The 25294-nt window shown below is 41.5% G+C and overlaps 3 protein-coding genes across 3 annotated transcripts in view; 2 read left to right on the top strand and 1 right to left on the bottom strand.

Moving 5' to 3' along the window:
* The window catches only part of LOC148344093 (uncharacterized), a 33868-nt gene extending 22393 nt beyond the window's left edge, over positions 1–11475 (bottom strand). Inside the window, exon 1 of the mRNA XM_088305765.1 lies at positions 11402–11475. The gene's annotated coding sequence lies outside the window, so the exon portion shown is untranslated. The remainder of the gene's footprint in view (positions 1–11401) is intronic.
* On the top strand, positions 1220–3820 carry LOC148344094 (ribonuclease inhibitor-like). The gene is made up of 4 exons (XM_088303652.1): positions 1220–1239; positions 1422–1615; positions 2430–2653; positions 3250–3820. The coding sequence occupies exons 3-4, from the start codon at positions 2439–2441 to the stop codon at positions 3818–3820; spliced, it is 786 nt and encodes a 261-aa protein (XP_088159778.1). The 5' UTR covers positions 1220–1239; positions 1422–1615; positions 2430–2438.
* A 5699-nt stretch (positions 11476–17174) lies between the features above and the next one.
* Positions 17175–25294, top strand: part of LOC148344095 (uncharacterized) — a 51703-nt gene continuing 43583 nt past the window's right edge. The window contains exons 1-3 of the mRNA XM_088293100.1: positions 17175–17517; positions 19810–19868; positions 22208–23460. Of these exons, the coding sequence (XP_088149226.1) occupies positions 17471–17517; positions 19810–19868; positions 22208–23460 (1359 nt within the window). The 5' untranslated portion in view covers positions 17175–17470. The remainder of the gene's footprint in view (positions 17518–19809; positions 19869–22207; positions 23461–25294) is intronic.

Below are 25294 nucleotides of genomic sequence, written 5' to 3' on the forward strand. Positions count from 1 at the left end.
GGAAGCCTTGCCACAGGTATGATTTTCCTGGCTGAAAATTGCACATTACTGTAACAGCAGAGACAAAACATTGGGCAAAACATCCACTCTGCAGACAGAATGCATTGTGAAGGGTGTAATTGGACACACACTGTATGACATAAGGAGCTAATGTATGAGGCAGTATCCATTTCTTTCCCAGATGCACGAGTCTTCGAAGCAAATACAGCTCCTGCCAACAACTGAACAACAGCACAAATGAGAGCTTAGTTCTCCCTCTAGTGCACCACTCAGGCAATGGTATAAAGCTGGAGAAAAACAAGCGCTTCCATTTCTTCCTAAATCTTATTAATCTCCTGCTCTTTCACATTGGGCCCAATCATTAATTTATATAAAATGTGCAGCACAGCATTATATTGTCTTTATGTGTTTTCTCCAAGGCTCTAATGTTGCCGCAGTGGAGTCGTGTCCATCATTCCCCCTGTTTATCCCGACCAAACCGGAGAATAAGTCTGATAGGGGGACAAGAAGACATGTCAAGGACAAGGCTGGTGCATCCACAGACGGCGAGGACCTGCCGGCTACAAACATTATAGAGACCTCCAAAAAGAGAAGAAGAAAGGGTCAAAGTAATCAGAGAAATAGCAAAGGCAAGACGGCCACAAGCACCAGACGGGACAGCGAGGGATCCCGGGGGTCGACCTTATCCCAAAAATATGAGGGCCAACTTTCATCTGCCAGACAGGAGCTGGAGCGCAAAGAAACGACTGGCACCGGTGAAGTACAGGGGATACATAAGCTGAACATCAACAAGACAGGCAATATGCTTGGTGAGACCTGACTTAATGAAGTCTTGCTGCATCTGTATGTGCTTTCTGCATTTAACTGTCTTTGTGGGGATAAAACACTTAAGATCAACAGTGGTTTGGTTTTCCAAGACTTGTTACAGGATGAGGAAGTACTGACTAAGCAGAAACGGGAGAAGCCGAGGGAGTCAAATAGGCAAAGCAGAGATGGGGACGGACAGACGGACTTCTATGACCAATGTGTGCAGATGAGTGCGGAGCTGGAGAAGAGCCCGAGCAAGCACAACTGGTTCCAAGCAAACGGTGAGCAAGGAAACTGCAGCCAAGTGGAAAGAGCTGGAACATGACACAATTGTGATTTACATAATGGGCGGAGAACGTTAAATGTGTAACAAAACGCTATAGAAGACATTGGACTACACTACCATTCAAAGATTTGGAGACCCTTCCTAATGTTAGTGAATGAGACGCTCCAAACTTTTGATTGGTAATCGAAACTTAAGAAGTTAATCTAATCGGGGGTGAAAAGGTTGGCATGATCATAATGTGAAATTGATAAATGCATTTCGACTGTTTAGAATAATATAGCTAAGGCAATGATAAAAAGAACCAATTATTTGAGTCCTTTGTGCAAAGTGTTCCAGAGGTGTCGGCTCCGAAAGAGACTTGAATTGGGCCACAATGCACCAAGCTCAGACGTGGAGCATAGTGAAGAGAGTGATACCATCATACGACCAGATGGAGAGCCTGACAACGGCGAGGAGGGCAAGGGAGAAGAGGAGAAGCCAGGCGAAGAAGTGACAGGTTTTGAACAAAACCTGCAAGCTCAGGTGTGGTTACAACGCACGTAACTTTCTTTGTGGCTCCCTCACTTCAGCCACGTGGACGAGTGTAATCAATAGTAGAGATTTTTTTCCATTCATTTTGGAAGCATTTTAACCTTGCAGATTGCCAGCTAATCTTGTAAATACAGAACTAATCCCATGATGCTGCATTTTGACATTAAAGTATAAATGAAATGTAGGCGTGCATTCACCAATTTTTTACTTAGCGAATTCTTAAGAAAACGATTATTCCATAAGAAAGCAAAACAACTGGTATTGAAAAGAAAGAGCTGTCACAAGGACTCAGGATTTCCTGCATCAATAGGGGGCAGTATATTATTAGGAAAAGAATGACCAGAAACTGCAGTCTATGCAACATTTACATTTAGAGCAAAACGCCAGTTTTTGGTTATCTAATTGTTTATTATGCATTTGGAAAGAGAATTATGTACTTGGAGGTTATTCATTTGTAGTCTGGGAAATTAATGAGAAATTCCTCTCGAGATAACAGTTTTTGAAAAGCCACAAATGTAATTGCAAATGCATTTCTATGAGAAAGATAATGATTTTTCACCCTGCGGTTAATTGATCGGAAGTCAGATTTCGATTACATAACTCGTCTTCCTGCATTCTCAGAGGGAACTGTGACCTACATTGTGAAATTGCTCAAGCTCGCTTTCAATTCCCCCGTGACCTTCTGAAAATATTAAACAGCTCAGTACTCATCATATATCCTTCTTCCAGTAAAAAACAAAACAAAACATAAAAACATGGTCCCATTCACATGTTCCCGTGACTTTCTCCTGGTTTGTTGCCATAGCTGGACGCCATGATCACCGTGCTGAGCACATCGGATGAGGTGGAGCAGCTGGTTCTCAGGAACACCGACCTGACGGACGAACTGCTGCTTACGGTGGCGGGCGCCCTGAAGAGCAGCTCGTCCGAGGTCGCTTTGCTCAACCTTAACCTCAACCTCATTGGCCCGTATGGTGCTCATATTCTGCTGGATGTCCTGAGGGCAAAGCCTCAGGTTCAAAGTTTACAGTAAGCGCTGACACTCCAAAGTTAAATTAAATATGAGGATGGCCTGGGTCAGAGGATTTGAGTTGAGTTTCATTGCAACCAGTTGTGGAACAACTACACAAAACCATGACTAATAATTACAGTTGAGAGATGATTTTAAAAATTTTAAGTTAAGCGCTAAATGATGAGCCGATTATTGAAATAGTCAATTGATTAATTTTGCAACCCCCAGCCACGGAAATCACAAACAGGCTCGCTTTCCTGTATAATTCATTAAGTACTGTATTTCCTCAAATAATGCCTGGGAACATTTATTCATTGGTCAATGGTTTAGTAATGGCAGGAAGTAGGCCTTTATTTTAAACAAATGGATTTTCGGGATAGCGTCGAAAAGTTAGCAGCATTTGCTTGGAAATGCTCAGCAGTTTCTGAGCTTTTTTTTTTTAAACTCCACCATGAATGTCAGCTTTACAGATGCCCTGTGCGTGTTGCATTCTGTTTGGGCGATGAAAAGATTATATAACAGCAATACCAACAGTTATTGTGTTGTCTTTGAAATACCACTTAACCTCCTCTACTTCTGGATGTGCGATCACGATGCATTTTCTTTTCTCTAGCTTGTTTGGAAACAGACTACGTGACCACGGAACACTGACACTTCTGACTGGCATAGCCGAGCTGCAGGAACAAACATCGAGCGCCGCCACCATTCAACAGCAAGCAGTGGCCAACCTCACCACTGGCTGGAACGAATTCAAGCCACTTTTGGAACTAGACATTGGGGGAAACAATCTGAGCGGGATGGGGGTGAAAATGCTAGCGTCCTACATGAGGCACCATTCACACCTGCAGTATTTAGGGCTGGCTCAGACGGGCGGTGCGGACCTAGCGGCGTGGAAAGAACTTTTCGACAGCCTCAAAGGAAACAGCTCGCTGACTCAAATCATTTTAGATGAGAATAACCTGGGCGACCCCGGGGTCAGGCTTCTGGCTGACGTGTTGAAAGCAAACACCTGCCTGCGGATGGTTGACCTGGATGGGAACGACATCAGTGACGTGGGAGGAAACGACCTCATGGCGGCTTTGCTTTGCAGAGGCCAGTTTCCGATGAGGCATCTGAGTCTTGAGAAGAACAAAATCAGCCCTGGACTCATGGGTAGGATAAAGGAAGAGCTGAAATACAAATGAATTATAAAGGAAATGCGCCTTTTCCATATCATTGTTTCATGAAAAGCCGCAGATTTGTTCGCATTATGATATATATTCTAGAATTTAGTGAAGTTGTTCTAGTAAATGCTTCATTAACGCTGGCTGGCGTAAATGGTCAGACTTTGAAAAATTCAGAGCACCAAAGTTCCAGCAAGGAGGCCAAGTCCACAGCTGAGATTGGCCGCACTGGACACTTCATATTTGGATGAGTGGTGTAGACGTAGCCCCGAGTGCCTTATATGAAATAAAATTAAGTTAGGCTAATAAAAAAAATTTACCTTGAGAAAAACTTCTCGGAATGCATTGCGTTTAGTAATCTTGATGACCTAATAAAGAAAACAGACGAGACGTCAAAAAGTGCACATAAGCTGTTCTAAATAATTTTTTTGTTCTGTTTTAAGTCAGCCATGGAAAGGCGAATCATCTCGTGACGTTTTGAGAGGTTGAAGTGGGCCTAAGTCAGTGATTCTCAAATAGTGGGGCGCGCCCCCCTCACGCAGTACTGATTAAAAAAAGCGTCACCCTGTGACGCAGTACTGATTTAAAAAAAAGCGTCGCCCTGTCGCTCGTTGACCCGGAACTGATTTATTTCGCCGCTACTTAAATGCACCGTGCCAAGCTATCTTGCGCCGCAGCAGAACGGACTTTATTTGAACTATATAAAAGTCCGCGCACAGCAGAAGCAACAAGCTACGTGATGGCAAATAAACGACTCCACAAACAAGTTGCGTTCTAAATGAGGAGGCGAGCAAGGAGGCGCTAAGCGCGCTAATCGCTAAAATGAATTGCTTCGATGCATGCTCGACTTTTAACAGAAGTCTGACTCGAACCGCGTTTAGGCGGAGAGCCAGCAGCTATGAACAGAAATGTTGTATTGCAACCATTACGGATCTAAACATAAAGTAAGATGACGGCTACTTTAGCAATTTAGCAGACGCTCACAGGCTGGAACACGGAAATGGCTGACATCATCACAATGACGAGGTTCGACGTCAAACATATTGTAAACATAAAAAAATAAAATAAAAAAAAACGCATAGTAAACATTAAAACTGTTGCTTAATGTTATTTATAAAGAATTTTTGTTTAAGATTCCACTGGCTCTTTTTGTCTTTTCTATATTATGTACGTATTAATAACTGTTTGGTTTGTTCATGTTAATAAAGTTAAAAAAAAAAAAACGTATAGCAAATATTTATCATCTCATCAATATTTGCAAAACAGTACAGAGTTTCGAGATCCTCACAATAATCGTTATCGATTGATATTTTTTTTATCAATTTAGCTTTGTTAAGGGATATTTTATTGACAATCTAACATTAATATACAAAGAACATGTACATTAGTATGAAATGTAAAATTTTTTTTTTTAAAAATGGTGGTGGGGGGGGGCGCAAATTGTTTTCTTCTTGGTCAAGGGGTCGTGACAGGAAATAATTGAGAACCACTAAGTAGAGACGTCCACATACATTTTCCGGGCGCTTGGTCCCGTTATTTTGGCATTATTAGCAACATATATACAATGATATTGAATGGCCAAATTGTGATCGGACTCTGGCGTGACTCCCGCCGAGACATGGAGGGGGGAGTGGGGGCGTGGCCATACCCTTATTTTTAGGTGTTGGTTTTCATATCATTATTTATGCACTAATTTATCCAAAGCAAATTTATAACACAGAAAATGCAAGCTAATATTTTCACGCTAAAAGAATACATACATTTAGCTTGTTATTGAAAAATGGACCATCCTCAAATGCAAGTCTTTATTTGGTAAATTTACAACTCTAAGGCTTGTCATTATTCAGAATTCTTCTGTTCTAACTGTACAGTTCAGCACTTCTGAAACAGACCTGTACACCTTTAGAGATCCAAGTGGAAAATGGACTCATTTGAACTTCAAAACACGCACACAAAGGTTATCTCCTTCTTATAAGTGGATGGACCTTTGAGCAAATGTAGGAGTTACTGAATGCTGCAAAAAGATCACCTTGTTTACATTCACACTTATTTCCCCTCTTTCTTTTCATCAGTAGACCCTTGTGGCTCCACACTTTGAAACCTATCTTAAACTCTAGAACTATGTACTTCTTGTGATCCCTCCCCCACCTCACCCAAAAAAAAAAAGACCACAACCACAGTGACTCATTCCACCCACTGCAATTACAAAAATCACAGATGACTAACCAACAACCTTTCCCCTTCCCTCTCCTCACAGTAGCCGTCATCAGATCCTTGCTATGGACAGCTAAGGCAAGGGCATTCACTTTGGCCTTCCGGTCGCTTCATGACAGTGCAGCTTTTCAAAATCCAAAGAGGGTTGAAAAAAAAAAAAAAGTCCATTTGTCGTGCTTTCAACTGAGGGAGAAGAGGAGCTGTGATCAAAGCTTGTCAAGGTGGTAATTATCTCGTTGTCTCGGCAGTGAGCCTGCTGAAATCAATCCTTAGATTTGATCTGATGGTCTTTGAGGGTTCCTCGCTGTGGAACGCTGATAAAGATGTTCTCCAAGGATGACAGGTAAATGACGCCGGCTCACCCGGAGATAAGATCTGAAGGAGTTGTCCTCATCTAGCGCATTATGACGAACATTTAAGTCTACGCAACTGCTTACGTTTTTGTTTTTTTTTTGCCATCAGCATAATGCAGTGGGGTGTTTACTTGCTCGTTGACTGTTGATCTACGATGATCTCAACAGGTCCATTTGTGCCCGACAAAGCGGTGGCTGAGCTGTGATTCACATTCTCCTCTGATAACGCCGTCTCTGTTACATATAAATACATCAGGATCAGTGACCCCCCCCCCCTCCCAAATGTCCGCCCACTAGTGTAATCTTTAGCTGGCTGGAAACAAATCCCGCTCCCCTGCTTCTAGCCTGTTTAGGTCCAAAAAAACAAGGCCTTCAGTGTGGAGCTCCATCTGAGAGGAATTTACAGAATTGCTGGAGAGTTTCACCTTTCAGACCTTGTAGGCTGCTGTGCTGCAGCTCATTTATTTTTTAACCCAACACTAGCTTGCTAGTTGATTAAAAGTGCATCCATTTATGTGGTTGAAGAGATCTTAAGGAAGGAAATTAACATTTGTGTTATTTTCCAACAAAGCATGCCTATGCTTTAATTATTTACGACTGACTTTTAAGGTAACAATGTCATATTGATGAAAATGATCATTAAAAAATTGGCTTCAATGTTAAAGGTTTTATGATAGGACATTTCAAACCTGGAACACATTTAATTGGTTCCTATGGGGGAAAAAAATCTTTACATTCTGAAACAAAGATGGAATGTGTTTGACATCAGCGGTTTGACTGTATTCACATTTTTCAATGAATATGTTTTCAGGGCGCCAATCAGGGCTGAACGATTAATTGCAAAGGCATTCATTTTGCCACCGCAAAGGCTGTGGTTTAAATGCTCATTACTTTAGTGACATGGATGCAATTTTAGAGTGTTGCTTTTCTTATTATTTCTGTTCTTTTTCTCTTTTTTGTCTTTGTCCCCTCACAAACGGCTGTATTTCCAATAAACATCACAAAAATAAATAACCACAGAGGGAGTATTTCAACTCCCCTGTTGCACAGAAAACCTGTTTCGGCATAAAAAAGGAATACAACGCCGCCATTCTGTGTGACCATGCTGCTAAACAGCACAAAACAAGAAAAAAATGCTGTGAGGAGCATATGGTTCTTTTGACCAGTAAAGCATCCCATGCCAAACACAACTTCAGAAGCTCCCACAGGCTTGAGTGGAGCACTCCTTAAATTAGCACCAAAGAGAGCCGAGACCAAGGAAGTGAACAGAGGCCCGGTCAGCATACATGTAACGACGCACGCAAATAGATTCTGGGATATTTGTGCACAGTGGACCTGTTCCCACCATTAGAAGCTGAGGTGGTGTGTTTTAGGAAGGCCAGGTGGGAGCAGCATACCTTCTGTTGGGTCCATTTCCAGGCGCATTTGTTTAGTTTCCTCCTTATTAAAGAAGTCCGGTACACTGTGCACCATAACCAATGAAGCCTGTTTATGCAAGTGAGATTTGCACTGTATAATCAGAATTACTGTGTGTGGCTTTGAAGCAAAAAAAAAAAAAAAACAAAACATCTTATCGGGTTAAATTTGAAGCCTTTGTTGTGAGATTTGGATCAGAAAACAGCAACAAACGCGTGGGTGGAAAAGCCCGGCACCGCATGAAATTTGGCTTTCCAGATGTGCGAGATGTAGCACTGCCTTGGGATCTCAACATAACAGATCCGCTTTTCTGTGCCCGAGCGCAAGAGCAATTTATAGACAAGATCAGACGTGGCCATCATGACCCATGCACAAAAGCGGCAGCTGAGAAAAAGATTCACTTGAACACAACTATGAGTCAACAACGCCGGATTGTGCTGACAATGCAATGTAAATTTAAGATGATATATTTTCCTAAAGGTGGCAGGAATAAGCATATCAAATCATATCCGATACGGGGGTGTTATAACACTTACAGGAACAGATTAAACACAAACGGTGCAGCAATACACGGAGAAAGGCAATATAACGATACAGGCATATACAGTAGTTTCCTCCAAAAGTATTGGAATGGCAATGTCAATTCCTTTGTTTTTGTTGAAGGCGATTGCTGAAGACAATTGGGATTCAGATCGAAAGACGAATATGAATGAAAAGTTGAAAATTCCAGCTTTTATATTTCAAGGCATTTACATCTCGATGTGTTAAACAACTGAGGTCACAGCACCTTTTTGTTTGAAGCCACGCACTCTTCAAGTGAGCAAAAGTATTGCAACATGTGGCTGATGGGTGTTTCTAGTTGCTCAGGTGTTGCCTTTTAGATTGATTGGTTTAACATTAGATAGTGTTTGTTTTCAGCTTTGGGTTTCACCGGTGAAATGCATTTGAAGTTAAGCAAACGCCAGGACCAGAGAGCTTCTCTATGGAGGAAATGCAAACCATTTTGAAGATGAGAGAAGAGGGAAAATTGATCAGCGCCATAGCCCTCGCATATTCAGCACAATATGGAAGATCCTGAAAAAGAAAGAAACTCTGCACAGAGCAACAGCTATTGAACAGGTTGGCCAAGCCAACATCAGTTGATGACAAATAAATTGCGAGACACCAAGAGCTTTACAACACGGCCAGCCACTACAACAGGAAAAAAAAACAAAAAAACATGACCAGGCTTGGAGACAAGTGAGCGATGAACTTGGCGTGCCTGGTATGTTTTTACAGCTGTTGAACTTTACCAAGACGGACCTTAGTATGTCCTTCTTATGTCCCAAAGAGTACATAGTACACTCAACTAAATGTTTCGCTTTTTCAAAAGCAGCTACCTAACACAAACATATCTAAAAATATGCAAATCTAAAAGCCCTTGGTTGGGGCAAATGCTGAATTAAAAACAATATATAAAGATTAGAAATTCAAGGACATTGGATTAGCGGTTTGTGAAATGATGCTCAGTAAAGACCGATCTGTTTCCTTCATAAACACAAACGTGTTCGGTGCAAGCCACATGGCCACATAAAGTATGTGATGCGGCATTGTGACGACGGTAAATGAAGACTTGAGAGTTGGCTCCGCTAACAATGGCCCCCACTGCTGTTTGACATTTGGCAGGAAGGCGAGCTTTTCAATATGGATTATTCATCAGCGGTTTGATCCTCCGCGCAAATGTCAGCGTAACAATGCTTCTGACTTGGCAGCAGTTTCCGTCTCCCCGCTGCTCGAGGGGGGGGTGAACGTTTGACAATAATGACCCATGCGTTGCAGTTTATTAGAACAAAACATCATTGGAGCCAGTTTCATATTGGATAGAAATTACAAGTGGAACTCAGACAGGCCCTGTGCAGGAAATATGAGGAGTGAGTCTCAGATGACTGATGGCTTGAACAGACCAATAAATGTTTGTTTTTAGTACGCAGCTTCACGGCCAATCAAACCGGCTGAGGACCAATACAAAAACATGCACACCAATCACAAAAAAGAGAACTACACTATCGAAGTATGACTGGCGGCGAAAGGTTGTCTTGTCTGACTTATATAATAGGTTTGCATATACAAATGAAATCAGGACTAAAATGCCCCCCCTCCCCTTAAAAGACACTGTAGTGATTTAAGTTTTTTTTTTGTGATGAGATTTACAACAAATTGGCACGCCGCCCTATTGAAGCTGGGCTTGTTATTTTTTTCCGGTCTCAGCATCTACATCACAGCAGGGAGGCAAGCAAAGTAATATTGCTCACTTTGTCTGTTCCGTTGTCTAAAACGGCGACCAATCGCCACCAAAATGCAAATTCACATTACTACTCTTTTCCACTTCTGTGAAGGTATAAAAGCGTTATGCACAATAGTTTGGATTTACTGACATCAAACGTGAGCTCATGTGATCCCCACCACAGAGATCAAAACTACCGCGCTTATCGATTTCCCACTTATACAAGCTGAAGCGGACAAGAGCAAGAATGCACACACGAATTTCGACTGGTTATATTTCAGACTTTAAGCTACACTAAAGTTGTGTCAACTCTCAAGAGGCAGACGGCGGCTGACAGCGGCCAGCAGGCGGATGTGGATCTTTATTCCCCCCGATCCCCTTCCCTCCCTGGCCAACAGGACGGCTAATAGCAACATTAGATTAAGTCTGTTCAACCAAAAGGCGTTAGCGCAACAAAAATTAGCCCCTTATCCAGTTTGCGTAGGTTGCCTCCCAAGCAGTTGCATGCGTTGTCCGACACTGCTTGCAGCCGCCATCTTAGGTGTGAGAGTGAGTGTGCTTCGATTTCAGAAAAAGACATCATCTTTAACGGTGCGCATCATTGAGGGGCATGACGTTTTAGCTGTGGCCGCGCGTCATGTTTAAATAAACAGTGTGTGCTCCTCCCTGCAAACATCTATGTACTTCTGCTCACTTCCACAGTTCCTCATTCTTATATAAAATCAGCCACGGGGAGGTTAATCCTTTTAATATGTAGAAGTGGTCATAGGTAGGCATGTCCACATGAATTTTGGTGCCAATTGATCACTGAAAGTCCAATGATTTCCAATGGAGAGTTTGTAATCGGTCCCTTGAACGACTCCAGCGAAACATGGAGGGTGGTGTGGCCATTAAAAGCAGCCGTTTTTCAAGTTGTCACTTATATCCTAATTTCTCCAAAATGAAAGGATAAAAAAGAAAATGATAACTAATCTCAGTTTCCTGATCAAAAAATACAGAAATTTAACTTGTTAGTGAAAAACAGATGATTTAGCCGCATATATCTGTTCTAAATGTACAATAAATAAATATGTCTCAAGTTTTTAAAATACTTCATGCAAATATATTTATTATTGCAGCATTTCAAATTCAATCCCAACAACAAACAAAATTACTGTAGTTGGTACGCCGACTTTTACAAATCACACAACAAATAATTGCACAACTTGTACATTTCAATTCAACACAGCTAAAATCTGACACACAAATCTTGACATATCTTTCAACACCATTGAAAGTACAATATCTCAAATGTGATTTTTTTTTTATGGTAGATAGATATTTGGATATATAAATTCATAGCACCGCTGTGCTTACCTGAGGGCTCCTTCATATCCTCATGTGATGCTGTTGCTGTTTTCAATTTTAAAAGAATCCACGGAGCCTTTAACTTGGGAGACTGCGACCTCTTCTTCTGGTCTTTGAATCGCCGTCTTCTAGGTGCGTCATCTGCATGTATGCACTACACTGCCCCTAAGAGGCCAAAGCACGTATAGCAAGAACAGCACAGAAAACAAGACACAACAAGACAGTACAATGCCAATTAAGGATCATACGTAACAATAAAAGGTCAAGGCTTTAACTCGTTAAGAACTCATTAATTTTCCATTTTAGTCCATTTTATAGTTTTTACATTTTTACATCAGCTACAATTTCCTAAAAAGCCCAAATATCAATTTTCCTGATCAATTGAATTTGATTTACCCTGGGACATGGTTAATATTAATATAAGCGTTGATGGAATAATGGTTAGAATAGCTGCCTTCTAAGCACTTGATCTGGGTTTGATTCCCAGCCAATGCAAAATTTTGGAAGTTAACATCTGCTAGTCTACATCCTGACTACAACACAAGTTACTTTGAGCAAGTAACTGGTAATCAGAAGCCCTCCTGGTGTTTCTCCTTGCAAGTGTGTGGTGTGCAAATAAAATATACTCCAGAATGTAAATTGGTTCTTCCATTATCATAATCAGTGTAATACGTAAGAGCAATTCAAATAGGAAAAAAAGATTCCCCAACTATGGAATATCAGGGACGAGCTTCTGCATTCTGTTCCTAATATTTTGCAATTAACGCTGCCAAAGTATAACAGAGAGCAGATAAAAATGACTTAAATCAGAAATAAATTAAACATTCAACCATTTCAAAACATTGCATCACATATCACAAAAAGATAAATATAAATATAAACATATCAGACTACTTTTTTTTTTTTTTTTTACTAATCAGCACTCGGTTGACAGGACTGACCAACTATGCGCCATTAGCGACTGATAATCAATCATTTAAAACAACTTAAATTTCTCATCTGGGAGCAGCAGCCCTTTTAAGCAAAGCCCGCTATTAAATTTAGTCATACTGGAGTCCACTGGCTGATGTTAAATTTCCTGTTGTAACGTATGGAATGAGTAAACAGTGCCGGGGGGCATGCTCTTATTGGAGCCAGCTGTTTCTTGGCTGGGATGAAGCTTGCTGCAATCAGATGGCCTCAATTCCCAGCGACAGACAAAAGGCGGTGTGTTTAGGTGACGGGCTTCCATCAGCAGCAGACCAGAACACCAGTGGATCTAGACTAAAAAACAGACAGGAACCAGAAAAGGCTCACAGTAGACGTAGATTGAAGAAGTGTGGTTTGCGTATCAACACCCGTGTTGCCACTCTTTCCGTGAAAAAGTAACTCAGTTACTTTACTGACTACTTGACTTTACACGTAACTCAGTCAATAGTTTAGATCATTGGTGGGCAAACTTTTTGATTGGCGAGCCGCAAAGGGTTCTAAAATATGACAGAGGGACCGGACCTGGAGCAGATGGATGGAGTGTTTTGGTGACCTCACTTCATCGGAGAAAAAAAATACATTTCATTTTAAATAAAAGTGAACAAAAGCATCACAACAATATATATATCTCACTGAAAAACCACAGTATTCAGAAAATAAAACATTAACAAGGTTTGTTCAATTAATCTTTTTCAGGTTCGGAGGGCAGAATTAAAACATTTAATGGGCCGCATGTGGCCCCTGGGCCATAGTTTGCCCATGCCTGATTTAGATTGACCGCATTTCATATAGGTTTCATATTTAAGCACATGCAAGCTAGGTTAAAAGATCATTTTAATTAGTCCGAAGGTGTAAATGTGAGCGTGAATAGTTGGTTGGTAAACAAAGACTACTCATGAAGAATGAAACTGCTGCATATGTTATAGGTAAGGTCGGTGATGATCCAACCCACCAGAGAATTTTAAAAACCTTTGAAAGCCCCCAAAAAATAGACCACAGAGACTGCTACTATATCACAATAATTTGATTGATGGATTTGATCACAAATTTCGTACGACGTCATCCAGACTTCTGAAATGCTTAACAACGTCTGACTTCACTTACCCAGCAACCGTCTGGAGTCCACAGAGACACCTGTCAATATTTATGCACAAGGAAGATGGACGGTATGTCGCTCACGTGTGATTTAAAGAGAAAGTCAACTTGTATCAAATAAATATGCTCATATTGAATAACTGTTTAGTTCCTCTCCCCTCTAGAGTTTTTGGTTACAGCCAATGGTTTTTCGCTTGGATTAGACCGAAGATGGCCCCGTGGGCCAACATGAAAAGAGATGTCACGTCAAGACCACCGTGATGATACGCATGAGACCACAACCCCCTCTCTACCACTGACAGCAGGAAACACATGTTAAGCATATTTTGTAACCTGCTCGTCAAATGGGGAGAGACTGAGTCCTCTGCTGGTGTTGTGTACTTGAGGTCAGGCCACGTTTAAGGAATAGACAACAACTGGACTGGAGCTTGCAGGTGGTGGTATGCGTGGTGAGCAGAGAGCGACAAAGACATGCTGGGATACGAGAATAATTCATGACATTTAAACGCAAGGTAAAGAAATAAAAAGTGGTTTACTAAAATTGTGAAAAAAATGTACATTGCAATGTTGATTTTTCTAAAAAAATCACTTTAGAAGTGCTCTAAAAGATCTGAATCATAGATATGGAGGGAAAAATTTGTATGGATTTAAAAGCATCTTCCACTGGTGTCTAACTTTAGTTCTGTTGGCCTCTTATTCAGTTTGCATGCAGCATAACAGCTAAATGCCAATGCACCGTGTTTGCTTTGAACTCTTTCAGAGAAATAATGACTCTGATGTCCTCCAGATGTTGAATGTGCCACAGTCGTGTGCTGCTTTACAGCATATTTTCTACCGTATTGGTTTCTATTTATAGTATTAAGAGGTGGATTAAATCGTATAAATCCCCACTGAAGGCCCAGGTACCGAATGCACGGCCCGTCATTGTGTTCCAATAAACTAGGAATTTGAGGCCCACAGGAAAATACTTTTTTTTCCAGTACCCTGTCAATCACAGGACCTGAGAATCAACAACACTCTTCTCCCATGCATATACAGTACTTATCGCTCTTGGGTCCCCCACAAGATGAAGTACGTGGGAGGCATTCTTTGAAGGTGACAGGCATGGTCCACCTTCCTGGGTCACAGTGGTTGCACGGGGAGGGGAGGGGCCAGGCCCTCTGCATAGAGAGGCGGGATCCAGTTGCAGGCAGCTGAATCGGCGCTCTGTTGGGTTTCCCCTCGGACGCTGTCACAGCGGGTCAACGAGGGCTTTCTCCTGCGGAGGAATTTCACAGCACACGAGCGGGGCCGCGCTGGCCTGCAACACATCTCTGTCACTGCGGCAAGAAAAGACGTGTTCTGGAAAGAAAGTTGCCATAAATAGGCAGTCCATGCGTTGACACCTTGTGATGTCATTTTTGAAACGGTGGTGCAAAATGAGTAAGTGGACCTGACCGCAAAATAAGTGTTTGCAAACGCATTCATCTGTCCAATAGATCAAGATGACAAATGGCGTGTCCAGCCACAAGAAATAAAATAAAATCTCATGCATACTGTACCCAGGTTAAGAAAGTAGCAGTATGGGTTCACCTGGGCCTTCAGTTAAGTCCTACTTAGTTACTTAGTCCTACTTGAATAAATCCCCCTCATAATACCGTCATTTATGACACCACGGCTGGAGAAATAATATACAGACGAACACTTACGCACTACTGAGTGTTGCACGACCAAGCTTCTTCTTGAAAGTTCCGTCTTAAAAATGGCCTCGCAGGTGTGTCTTAAAAAGCAAGAATAAATTTTTGATTTTCGAACGTTCGACAGTTCTGACTGTTGATTCCGCATAGCGCTGCCCCCTCACGAGTGAGTATCCAATCACAAAACGCGTTCATCGCCTTCAGCGTAAGCCCGGCGAGAACGCGCACTGTAACCAACTTGTGATCTGATTGGCTATCGCAACTGTCTATCAAATCTGTAAGTCTTGACTTTGAAAGAAGAGATGTCGGCACAATTGCATCTGAAGGCCTCGGAAAGAATAGTGCGCGCTACTGGTATTGCGAAACCTGCCTAGCAACACGAGCTAGCGGAATTCTGATTGGACAAAAACTCTCACCTAAAAATACAGCGCTATGATATAATATGACATCAATGTGAAGAATATGATAATTTTTTTTCTTGATTATGTTAGGCCAGCAGCGAAAGCGTTGAAGGCCACAATATAATATGTGTCTGTGTGTGTGTGTGTATTATTCTTGAAGACATTCATTTTCTATAATATTCAATGAGTACCTTTCAATAATATAACTTCAACAATATTAATCCCTCTCAAGATTTTTTTAAAAATATCCTTTCAGCTGGACATCTTGGGGAAATTGTGGTTTTGTGGTGCAGGATGTAAAATGTGCAAGGAGGTTTGCACAGTAAATGCAGCTGCGGTCAACTCAGTCCAAACTTGTACGAATTGCACTGAACCTCAACCACTAACATTGTTCGGAAAAAGCTAAGACAACATATGCCAAATGCAATATAGGCTATAATATGTGTGTTTGGCTCTTTGGCTCACTTCGCGGACAATTGCAGCGTGTGAGAACAAGACTGACATCTAATGTTCTCAAGTGTCTTACAAGTACAAGTGTAAAAACAAGTTTGCTTTGAATATGACTCAGCCAATTCGTATATTCTTTTCACTTCTCGTCTTCTTTTTAAAATAACTGGAACAATCCACAAAAAAGCCAAAGAAAAAACAAACTGCAATCTCTGCCCTAAACATCCAATCTGGTACATTATAGTACCCTAATTTCTCATTTTATCAATTTGTTTTAAGACTGATGGTATTTTTATTTTATTTTTTTTTATAGGTTTGCCCCTCCAGTAGGACCCTGATCTGATTTACTCAAAATAAATAACAATAGAAGAGAAGATAAATAACTTCACTGTAGGGGAGGGGGGTTGGTGGAGGGTGCAAAATTTTCAGTTGCACAAGATTAAAAAAGTGGTAAACGGTGATAATTTGCCATCCGTTTAATCACAAAAAAATGTAGTAATTAGAAATTAGAAGTAATTATTTTTTTAAGTCATTTGTGTCCCTTATGTCATTACAACAACCCTCTTTGATTTCAAATAGCTTCTGAATACTATGGCAGAGTTGCTTATTGTATGCTTTTTTTCATTATTTGAGATGTTTTAAATTCTACCAAGCCGTGAAATTCAAGAGTGTTTAATGTGTTAAATAATGGATTTGTTGGTTCTATATAATTTGAATGGTTGATAATTCGTATAGGTTTTTTTTTAAGTTTATAGATAGTCTGTGTATTTGTTTTATATGTATTTCCCCATCTCTCCATGCAATAGGTCAGGAATGGCAGTAAAAAATGTGTGTAATGATTCCCTTTTTAGGAGGTCCTATAAATGGTCTATAAAGGATACATACAGTTTTACTTTAACATTTTCTATTTGTGCTTACCACCATAACTTGGCATCTGTAACAACGCCAAGAAATTCAATTTCAATTGCATAACTTGATGATGAGTAACCTGAGGTCTTTATGGGTTTTGATTCATTCATCATCCTCGTTGAGAACCCGTAAAGACACTTTTTGTAAATCTACACTCACAAATTCAAGAGGAGCTCGGCGAGCCCCCCAGCAGGAGTTTGAGGGGGCTGCACACTGCATGAGGGAGGAGGACACACCTTCAAGTCCCGGCTGCAGCTCCACAGCGCGACAGAGGGAGGCATCCCCCCACACCCCCGACACACACACGCGCACTCTCTTCTCCCCCTCACTCACACAAGAAACTTTCATTTTCGGGAAGCCTGCACGCTCACAACACACTCAGGCGCGCGCAATGCCGGCGTGACTGCGATCCAAAAAGGCGCACGGAAAGCGCGCAGGTGGAAGAGTGACAGACTGCGTTTATCATGCAAACTTGAATTAGATTTTTTTTTTTCCAAACAATTGCAACCCGGGATGGAAAGAGCTCCTCCGTCTCATCCGGACAGGAGTGAAGCCCCCCAAGAAAGAATGAAGTAACCGCAATGGAGCCGGACAATGCCCTGCACTCCGAACTCAAAGGAGCCGGGGGGTGAGTCACTGCCGCACTTTTGTATCTTATTTCCGCTTGCATGAAATACAATGAACCTAATGGATATCCACCATCACCTCTTATTAACTTTAAATAATATGAACTAAGCACACCGAACTACTCTAAAACCTCAAGTAAATGTCAAATGTGGAAAAAGTTTGATTGGAAGTTGCAGGGCAGTTTTCAACGTCCCGTTTTGGCAGCTCAGCTGGGAATTTGTGTTTAAAAAAAAAAAAAAGATGTATGAGAGGAGGAGATAAGCTCTCCTCATGTCTCCTCCCACGCTGTGCATCATCTGTTTATTGGCTACCCTTCTCCCTTCAAAAAAGGGAGGAGAGAAGGGGGAGAAAAGTGTTGCATCATATCCACTCATCATTAGTGTACACTACTGTACATACAGTAGGAGTGGAGTGCACACCCACTTTTCTTTTTTCATTTAATATAGCTAAGAAAGAGAGAGAGGGAGGGAGAGGGATTCCTGAGTTCAGATTTACTGCCAGTGGAGTGGTTTGACCGCTGGTTTGCAGCAGCTCTCTGGGAAAAACCACAAATGTAATAAACTTCCTGCATTACAAGTGCTGTTAGCGAGCCACACACAACCACATTATCAGCCACGGGACTGTAAAAGAAGCTTTAAAAAAGAAAGAAAGAAAGAAAATTGTGTGTGAAGCCAACACCACAGTTATCACCTAGCATGGGAAATAACTAAGCGAGCAGCATACTGCTGTTGACTCCTATAAAACATAAACATTAAATTGGAGGTTGAAGTCTGTCAATGAAAGCAAGCGTATTGACTGAAATAACCAAGATGATTGTGTTCAGTTGTTCACAGTCTGGGGGACGGTGCTTTTCAGGGATTTTACGATGAGACTTAACACGTCTATCCACTGGCTAGTATTTGTGTAGATGGTAGCGTGATTACCATCTGAGATTATTTTAAATAAAAGCAGCAAGGGATCTTCTATTGTTCACAAGGGTGTCAAGTCAAGTCACATTTATCTATATAGCCCATAATCACAAAAAAGTCTCTTCGGACTTCTCAGGCCCACAGGAGTCATCCACTGATCTTAACCCCCAGGAGGACAAGGAAAAACTTAAAACTCCACCTGGAGAAAATTCAGAAACCTTGAGAAGGGACCACCGTGATGATCAGGCTGCAATGGATGCCGAGTGCGAAACATTTGTCACAAATTCTGATGCTATACAATGTTAGTTTAAATAATGTGAGAATCAATCAAATGGAGTGCGGTAGAAGTGGAGGGTGGTGATATCCCATAAGGAGCTGGCGGTTCTGATGAAATTTCAGGAAAAAAATGTGTCTGAGCAATCTGGATGCTATTCCGCATTGAGACTAGTCAGATGAGGTAGCTCAGGCATTGGGTTAGGCTATCTCCTGGACCCGCCTCCCTGATGAGGTTTTCCAGGCACATTCTACCGGGAGGAGACCATGGGGAAGACCCAAGATACTCTGGAGAGGCTGGCAAGGGATTGCCTCAGGATCCCACAGGAAGAGCTGGACAAAGTGGCCAGACAGAGGCAAGTGTGGGCTTTCCTGCTTTTGCCGATTAATCCTTCTAAGTGTCCAATGAGGAAATGTCCACAAGGATTTTTCGTTCAACCGAAGTTCTCAAGCCACAACTTTCACATGAGCCACCACCACCGAAGGCAGATTGCCATTCCAGGAGTCAAACAGAGGCCATCTGGGTGAAAACATGGATCCATAATCACTTGACCCCATGGGACACTAGCCAAAACTTTTGATGATCAGATTGATATTTGATTATCCATACTATTACTATGAGAATGTCCGATCACATCAGATTTCAGAAGATAAGCAGGGTGAGAACTGGTTAGTAGTCTGATGGGAGATCGCCTCAAAATAGCAACGTTGTAATTTTACCAAAATGCCCGTCCATTAAAAATAAGGGTGACCCCGAGCCTGGAAAAGCTGGTAAGGTGAGGAAGATGAGTCGATTGTTTGGCGATCAATTTTCCAGAGTATTTATTCTGTTCAGGGAATGACTAGACTACACCCTGGGCCGGTCGCCAGTCAATCACGATCACACAGTGTGATTACTTACTTACTATTTGGAGTTTGTGTACACTCTCAGGTATGATTCTGACTTCCTGCTTGGTCCTCAAAACAAAAACTCATGCATGATTGATACTTTAAAGACTGTAGAATGACCATAGGTATGCATGAGTTTAAACTCCAAGCTCAACAGGTGACCAGACTTGGATGAATGGATGATTTGTATTAAAAAGTTTTTTGTTTTTTTTTATGTGTCCTAGAAGAGTCCTGATTATTTGGGTGATTCTCTGTTGTACCTGCTCTCTCACACTGGCCCAAAGTGAGTATTTCCAGAACAAACACGTGTGTTTTTATTTTGATCATGAATGGAAACAATTAGTACAGACGGGGCAACAAAACACCATACGCTATGTCTACATGACATTTACATTTGCCTGAGTTCGGTGCAGGTGTCCTTCTTCAGTTCCCACTCAGTGACGGTGTGAATGTGAAATGACTGGTTATTCACCGTTATGTGCCCTGCAACTGACTGACAATCAGTCCAGGGTGCAGTTCACCTTTCGCCTGAAGTCAGCTGCGACAAACTACGGTTCCCCTCTACCCTGGCTGCAAAAAAAAAAAATGGACCCGTCGGAGGATTTATCGAAGCAGTTTCAATTTTCTGATTACTCTGATTCCAATTCAGGCTCCAGATAACACATAAAGAAACTGTTTAACCGTCGAGATCTAGCTGAGCTATCCGGTTATCTTGTGTAGCACTCATCCCGGATGAGCTGGAGGCTAACCCAGCTGATATTTGGTTTATCTACTAAAACGGATATTAAAAATTCACTGTAGTATAATTTAGACCAGTATACGGTTGTAATCAAATAAACGTTTTTTAAACAATTATAAGACAAGGGCAACAAGAACGTAACGGTAATGACAATGACATTAATGCCAGACTGATTGTTTTTAGTTAAATGAAGTTGTTGCCTGTTTTTTTCTTCTTTTTATTTTTGCGGACATTCCCATTTCTTGTGCTTCAGCAGGAGGTGGAAGGAAGTCTCAGGCAGTTCACTACACTGGCAAAGCTGTAAAAGTAGATCATGGTGGATGATTGGATAAAAGACCAAATGTATTTGAATATTAACAATTCAAATCTGTACTTCGTTTGAAATATGCAAGGCTGTTTTTCTTCTCAGTTCCTGTAAGATATGTATTTTTAATTGGGGGGGCGACTCACCTGCTGTCTGCACACGGTGACTGCGCATGGTTTCCCTTCTTCCTACTGGGACTACATTTATTTCTCCTCTGCTCAGCTCTGAATTTATTTTTTAAAGCAGCTTTCCCTTTGCATTCTCCGGAGCGAAAACCCACGCATATTTTAGTTCTTTATATGAGCTTGGAGTTGCGGCACGGCACGTACCGAGTGGATTAGCGTACAGTATCCAAGATGAGCTGATTGGCCCTGGATGATTTTCCGACCTCTTGAAGCTAAACACAGCGCCTTTGTTTGACAGCACCACACCAGAGGCTACAGTTCCATGCTGGAGACTCAAATTTTTTTATGCCAGACTTTTGAATACAGTATTGACTGATGCGTCAGCTTTGAAATTGAAATCAGATTTTCAGTTTTTCTTATTATGACGGTTGGCAGTTTAGTCATTAGTTTGGGGTTGATGACATTATTTTCCCCAGTATTTATACAAAGAGGCATTGAAATTCTTCCATAATTTTACAAGTGAACATTGAGATGTCGGAAATGAAACTCACCAGGGAATAATTCAACTGGGGCTAAAGAATATTCGACACACACAGGATGTTTCCAGATGAGGATGATGAATTTGATCAAAATCTACAAAACTAACGAGCAAGATGCAGCCTGATTAAATGCTGAAATATGGCACAATTACGCATGTCTGCCTCTCATGAGATGCCAGTGCCACTGAAGTCCGAAAATTCAGATATGTTATAGTCTATCATTAACGTAATCTAACTCGTTAGAAACTCATAACAGTAAACCAGTTATAATCGCGTTAGGACTCTGAAAGAAAATCTAGCAAGTGAAATTGCCATACCGCACTTTTTCCGGATTATAAGGCACAGGTCTATTTTGGGGAAATTTACATATAAAGGACGCACTGGGTTATAAGACGCATTACTTGACATTCAGGGAAATCAGCAGCAAATAATTCAAACTTCATTCCAGTTCCACCTGACATCCATTCATAAGGCGCAGCCGATTATAAGGCTCACTGTCGATTTTTTAGCAAACGAAAGGATTTTAAGTGTGCCTTATAGTCCGAAAAATACGGCATACAAAAACTGCTTAGCAAGAAAAAATATTGAGGCAGACAGCGAGCATATTTGGCCTTGTGTATATATATTTAATCTTGGTTAGATTTAGTTTTTTTACAGTGTGACTTTTATAGTAACTTCCGACATCTGTTTTTGGTGGTGGAACTGAGTCATTGGACAGGAAAGATGCAAATAAACAAACAGACCATCAGGATATTTATAAAGCCCTCTGAACTGAATATTTTCTGGAGTTGCAGAATACCAAACTTGTATTCAGTGCATGCAACAGAAAAAAAACAAAAGTTCTCCTCTTGTGTTTTTTGGGTCTGATGTTTGTGGTATGAAGTCGCTGACTTCTCCTCTCTGTATGTTTTGAAGATGTCGATATTCTGCAGCAGCTCAGTCTCTCTGGGCAAAGGGCAGGCGGGTCGACATCTTGGAGCGCTCCATCCATCCCGAATGGAGTCATCCCCTTCAAGTCCGGTGTTATTCTCACCCCGAGGGCGCGCATCCAGGTGCCTCTGCGCACTGCCATCCCAGCTTCTTACACCACCGCCAATCTCTCTCTGATTCTCAGTCTCTCTGTTCACCGCATCAACAGCGCCTTTCTTTTCTCCGCTGTGTCCAAGAGAGGGAGAGTGCAGCTCGGTGTACAGTTCATACCGGGCAAGGTCCTTTTTTACGCGGGCCACAGGAACTCTGTCGCATTCGACTATGATGTTCATGATGGCCGGTGGCACAGTTTGGCCTTGGAAGTCAGAGGCCACCGGGTGTCCTTGCACACATCTTGCGGGAACAGAAGCCTTCATGCAGATTTCAAAGCCCAAAAAGTGGAAAGGCTTGATCTGGAGGGCTCGTTCCTACTCGGTAAAACCAACCATAATGCGGTGCCGTTTGAAGGCGCCATCTGCCAATTCGACATCTATCCGTCAGCAGAGGCAGCTCATCACTATTGTAATTACATTAAGAAACATTGCAGAGAAGCCGATACGTATCGGCCTGTCTTTGCACCCCTGCTACCTCTGATGTCCATAGATCCAAACATAACTCATACAACAGCTCTGGCATTGACAGAGTTATCCCAAACTACTCCAAAACCTACTTCCTTCTCATCTGAGGGATTTGTTGCTGTTCCAAGTGATCATTTGCTAATTTGGAATGAGACATCTATCTATTGGACTCCTGAACCTGCTGTTGCTGTCAGTCAAGTGGACCATCCAGGGTTGGAGAGACCCACTGAAACCTCAACTCTTTGGACCAATCCGACACCACCAAATCGGAAATTACCTTTGCAGACAGGCACCGACACAAAGCAAAGAGAGGTCCACTCCTTTGGTGGGCACGGATTCACAGATGTACCAACCTCTACTAGACTACCGGAGCCCAAACTTCAGACCACAAGCGAGACCACACAGGCATCCTCCTCAAAATCCTACTTTCTCCAGCAAATGCCCAACGTTGCGCCCCCAAAAAATGATCCCAAAGTAACCAGTGTGCATGATAACCATACCATGCCAGTTATTCCGGTCACTCCTGCAGCCATAGATGACGTCCAAACATTCGCCCTTGAACCGACCCTCGTCTCACTGTTGGCAGGACCACCTGGACTTAAGGGAGAACCAGGACCTCGGGTGAGTGTGTATACAATAAGTCACTTCTTTCAAACCTGTGTGTGAGAGCTCATGGTACAGTTCTGTCAGCGTATTGTTTATTTTACAAATGATTATGATTAATTATACCATTTCATAACACTTGGCTGCCGTGTCCATGCGGGCTAATCCGTAATACGACTTTGGTTCTCATTCGTAAGCAAGACCGAGCTCAAGGCTTTAATCCTGTTGACGTGGATATCGAACATGTCTCTAGTGTTTGAGGTTTTATAAACCTGGGCCGCTCTATGATGATATGTCCAAATTAGAACTTTTGCTTTCCCTCACTTCAGTTTATTGTTCTTAATTACGTGTAAGATTTGCCAGAAATAGGCACTCTTATAAACATCCTTGGCATTTCTATTACCTTAGTGGCTGTCACTGAGGTGTTAGATTCTTCCGACTGACTGTGTGATGAAATCCTACTTTTAGAACGAATGCACAATTGAACACTTACACTGAAAAATATCTTACAGTTTCAGCCAATTTAGAGGGAGCTACAGAGAAAAAGGCATCGCCTTTAAGCACACTGGCGGCATTACTTTAGGCATGCCAGTTGGTGCACACTGTAAAAATACCAAGAATTTTTTTTTTTTTGTAGAAATACTTCAGCTATTATTTGATTGGCGAAATAAATGTGCACATTTTGGAGTTGATTAGGCTTTCCATTTTCTTTTCCACTTCAAGCACCTATAAGAGCTGGTTTAGCACTGCACCTTAGGCCGGGTACACACAAAGAAAATGGTGCCGTTTTTGTCTTTTATCTCTTATAAGTCACATATGTCATGTAAGATTACAAATTTGGTCTGAGGTGTGTTAAGTGGATTTGTCCTAATAATGGGGTTTGAAACCGCATAATCTCTGTGTTGAGATAATTGGAGCACCCCATACACAATATGCCAATATTGTCAAATGCCTTTAAATCTCTACGTGTAGGCTCTGTCACAGATAAAAAAAGAAAAAAACATATAGCCACACCATATACATACACACTAAAGAGCTAGAACAAATGTCATGCATTTACTATGGTAAACATGGAACAAAATGTTATTTGACACAAAAGTGTCAAGTGTTTGTTTAGTTATCAATGAAATGGCCTACTGTAAGGCAGGTACGCTAACTAGTGGTTAGCACATCCGTCTCACAGTTCTGAGGGTTGGTGTTTCAATCTCAGCTCAGGCCTTCCAGCGTTGAGTTGTTCTCTCCGACTTCCTCTCCTATTAAAAAAAAAAAAAAAAAAAAAAACATGCTAGTTATGCTTACTGAAAACTCTAAATTGCCCATTGTGTCAAAGTTTGTTTGCCTATATGTGCCCTGTGACTGACTGTCGACCAATCCAGGGGGGGCACTGGGATAGGCTCCATCTCAAAAGCAATCCTAAATACATGCTAAATCCACAATAAATAAGCCAGAAAGCAACCTTTGAACTGCAAACCTCAGAACTGTGAGGGAAAGATACAAACCACTCGTTCACCGTGCTGACCAACTCAACCTTTCGCCATACCAAAATTTTCATATAAATATTGTAAGCTACCTGCACTACATTATAGGCTATGTTCAATGGCAGGGGAAAAATACAATACAAACTCACATGACAAAATTGTTGATTCAAAGAAAAATGCCAGGGAAATGAAAAATCAAAAGTAAAAGTGACATAGGCACAATCATGTAGCAAAATGTAATGAAAACCAGTTGTTACTGAGCATAGCCTACAAATATTATGAAATTGGTTTGATTATAGCATCGAGTTAATTACTGCAAATGACTTGTCATTTTGAGAACAAAAAAATAGCTGGTGTGGTTTTAGTTCTCTTCC

This window comes from Idiotropiscis lumnitzeri, chromosome 1 (genome assembly GCF_059441095.1).
Source record: "Idiotropiscis lumnitzeri isolate Australia: NSW breed Sydney's pygmy pipehorse chromosome 1, RoL_Ilum_1.0, whole genome shotgun sequence".
Lineage (NCBI taxonomy): Eukaryota > Metazoa > Chordata > Actinopteri > Syngnathiformes > Syngnathidae > Idiotropiscis > Idiotropiscis lumnitzeri.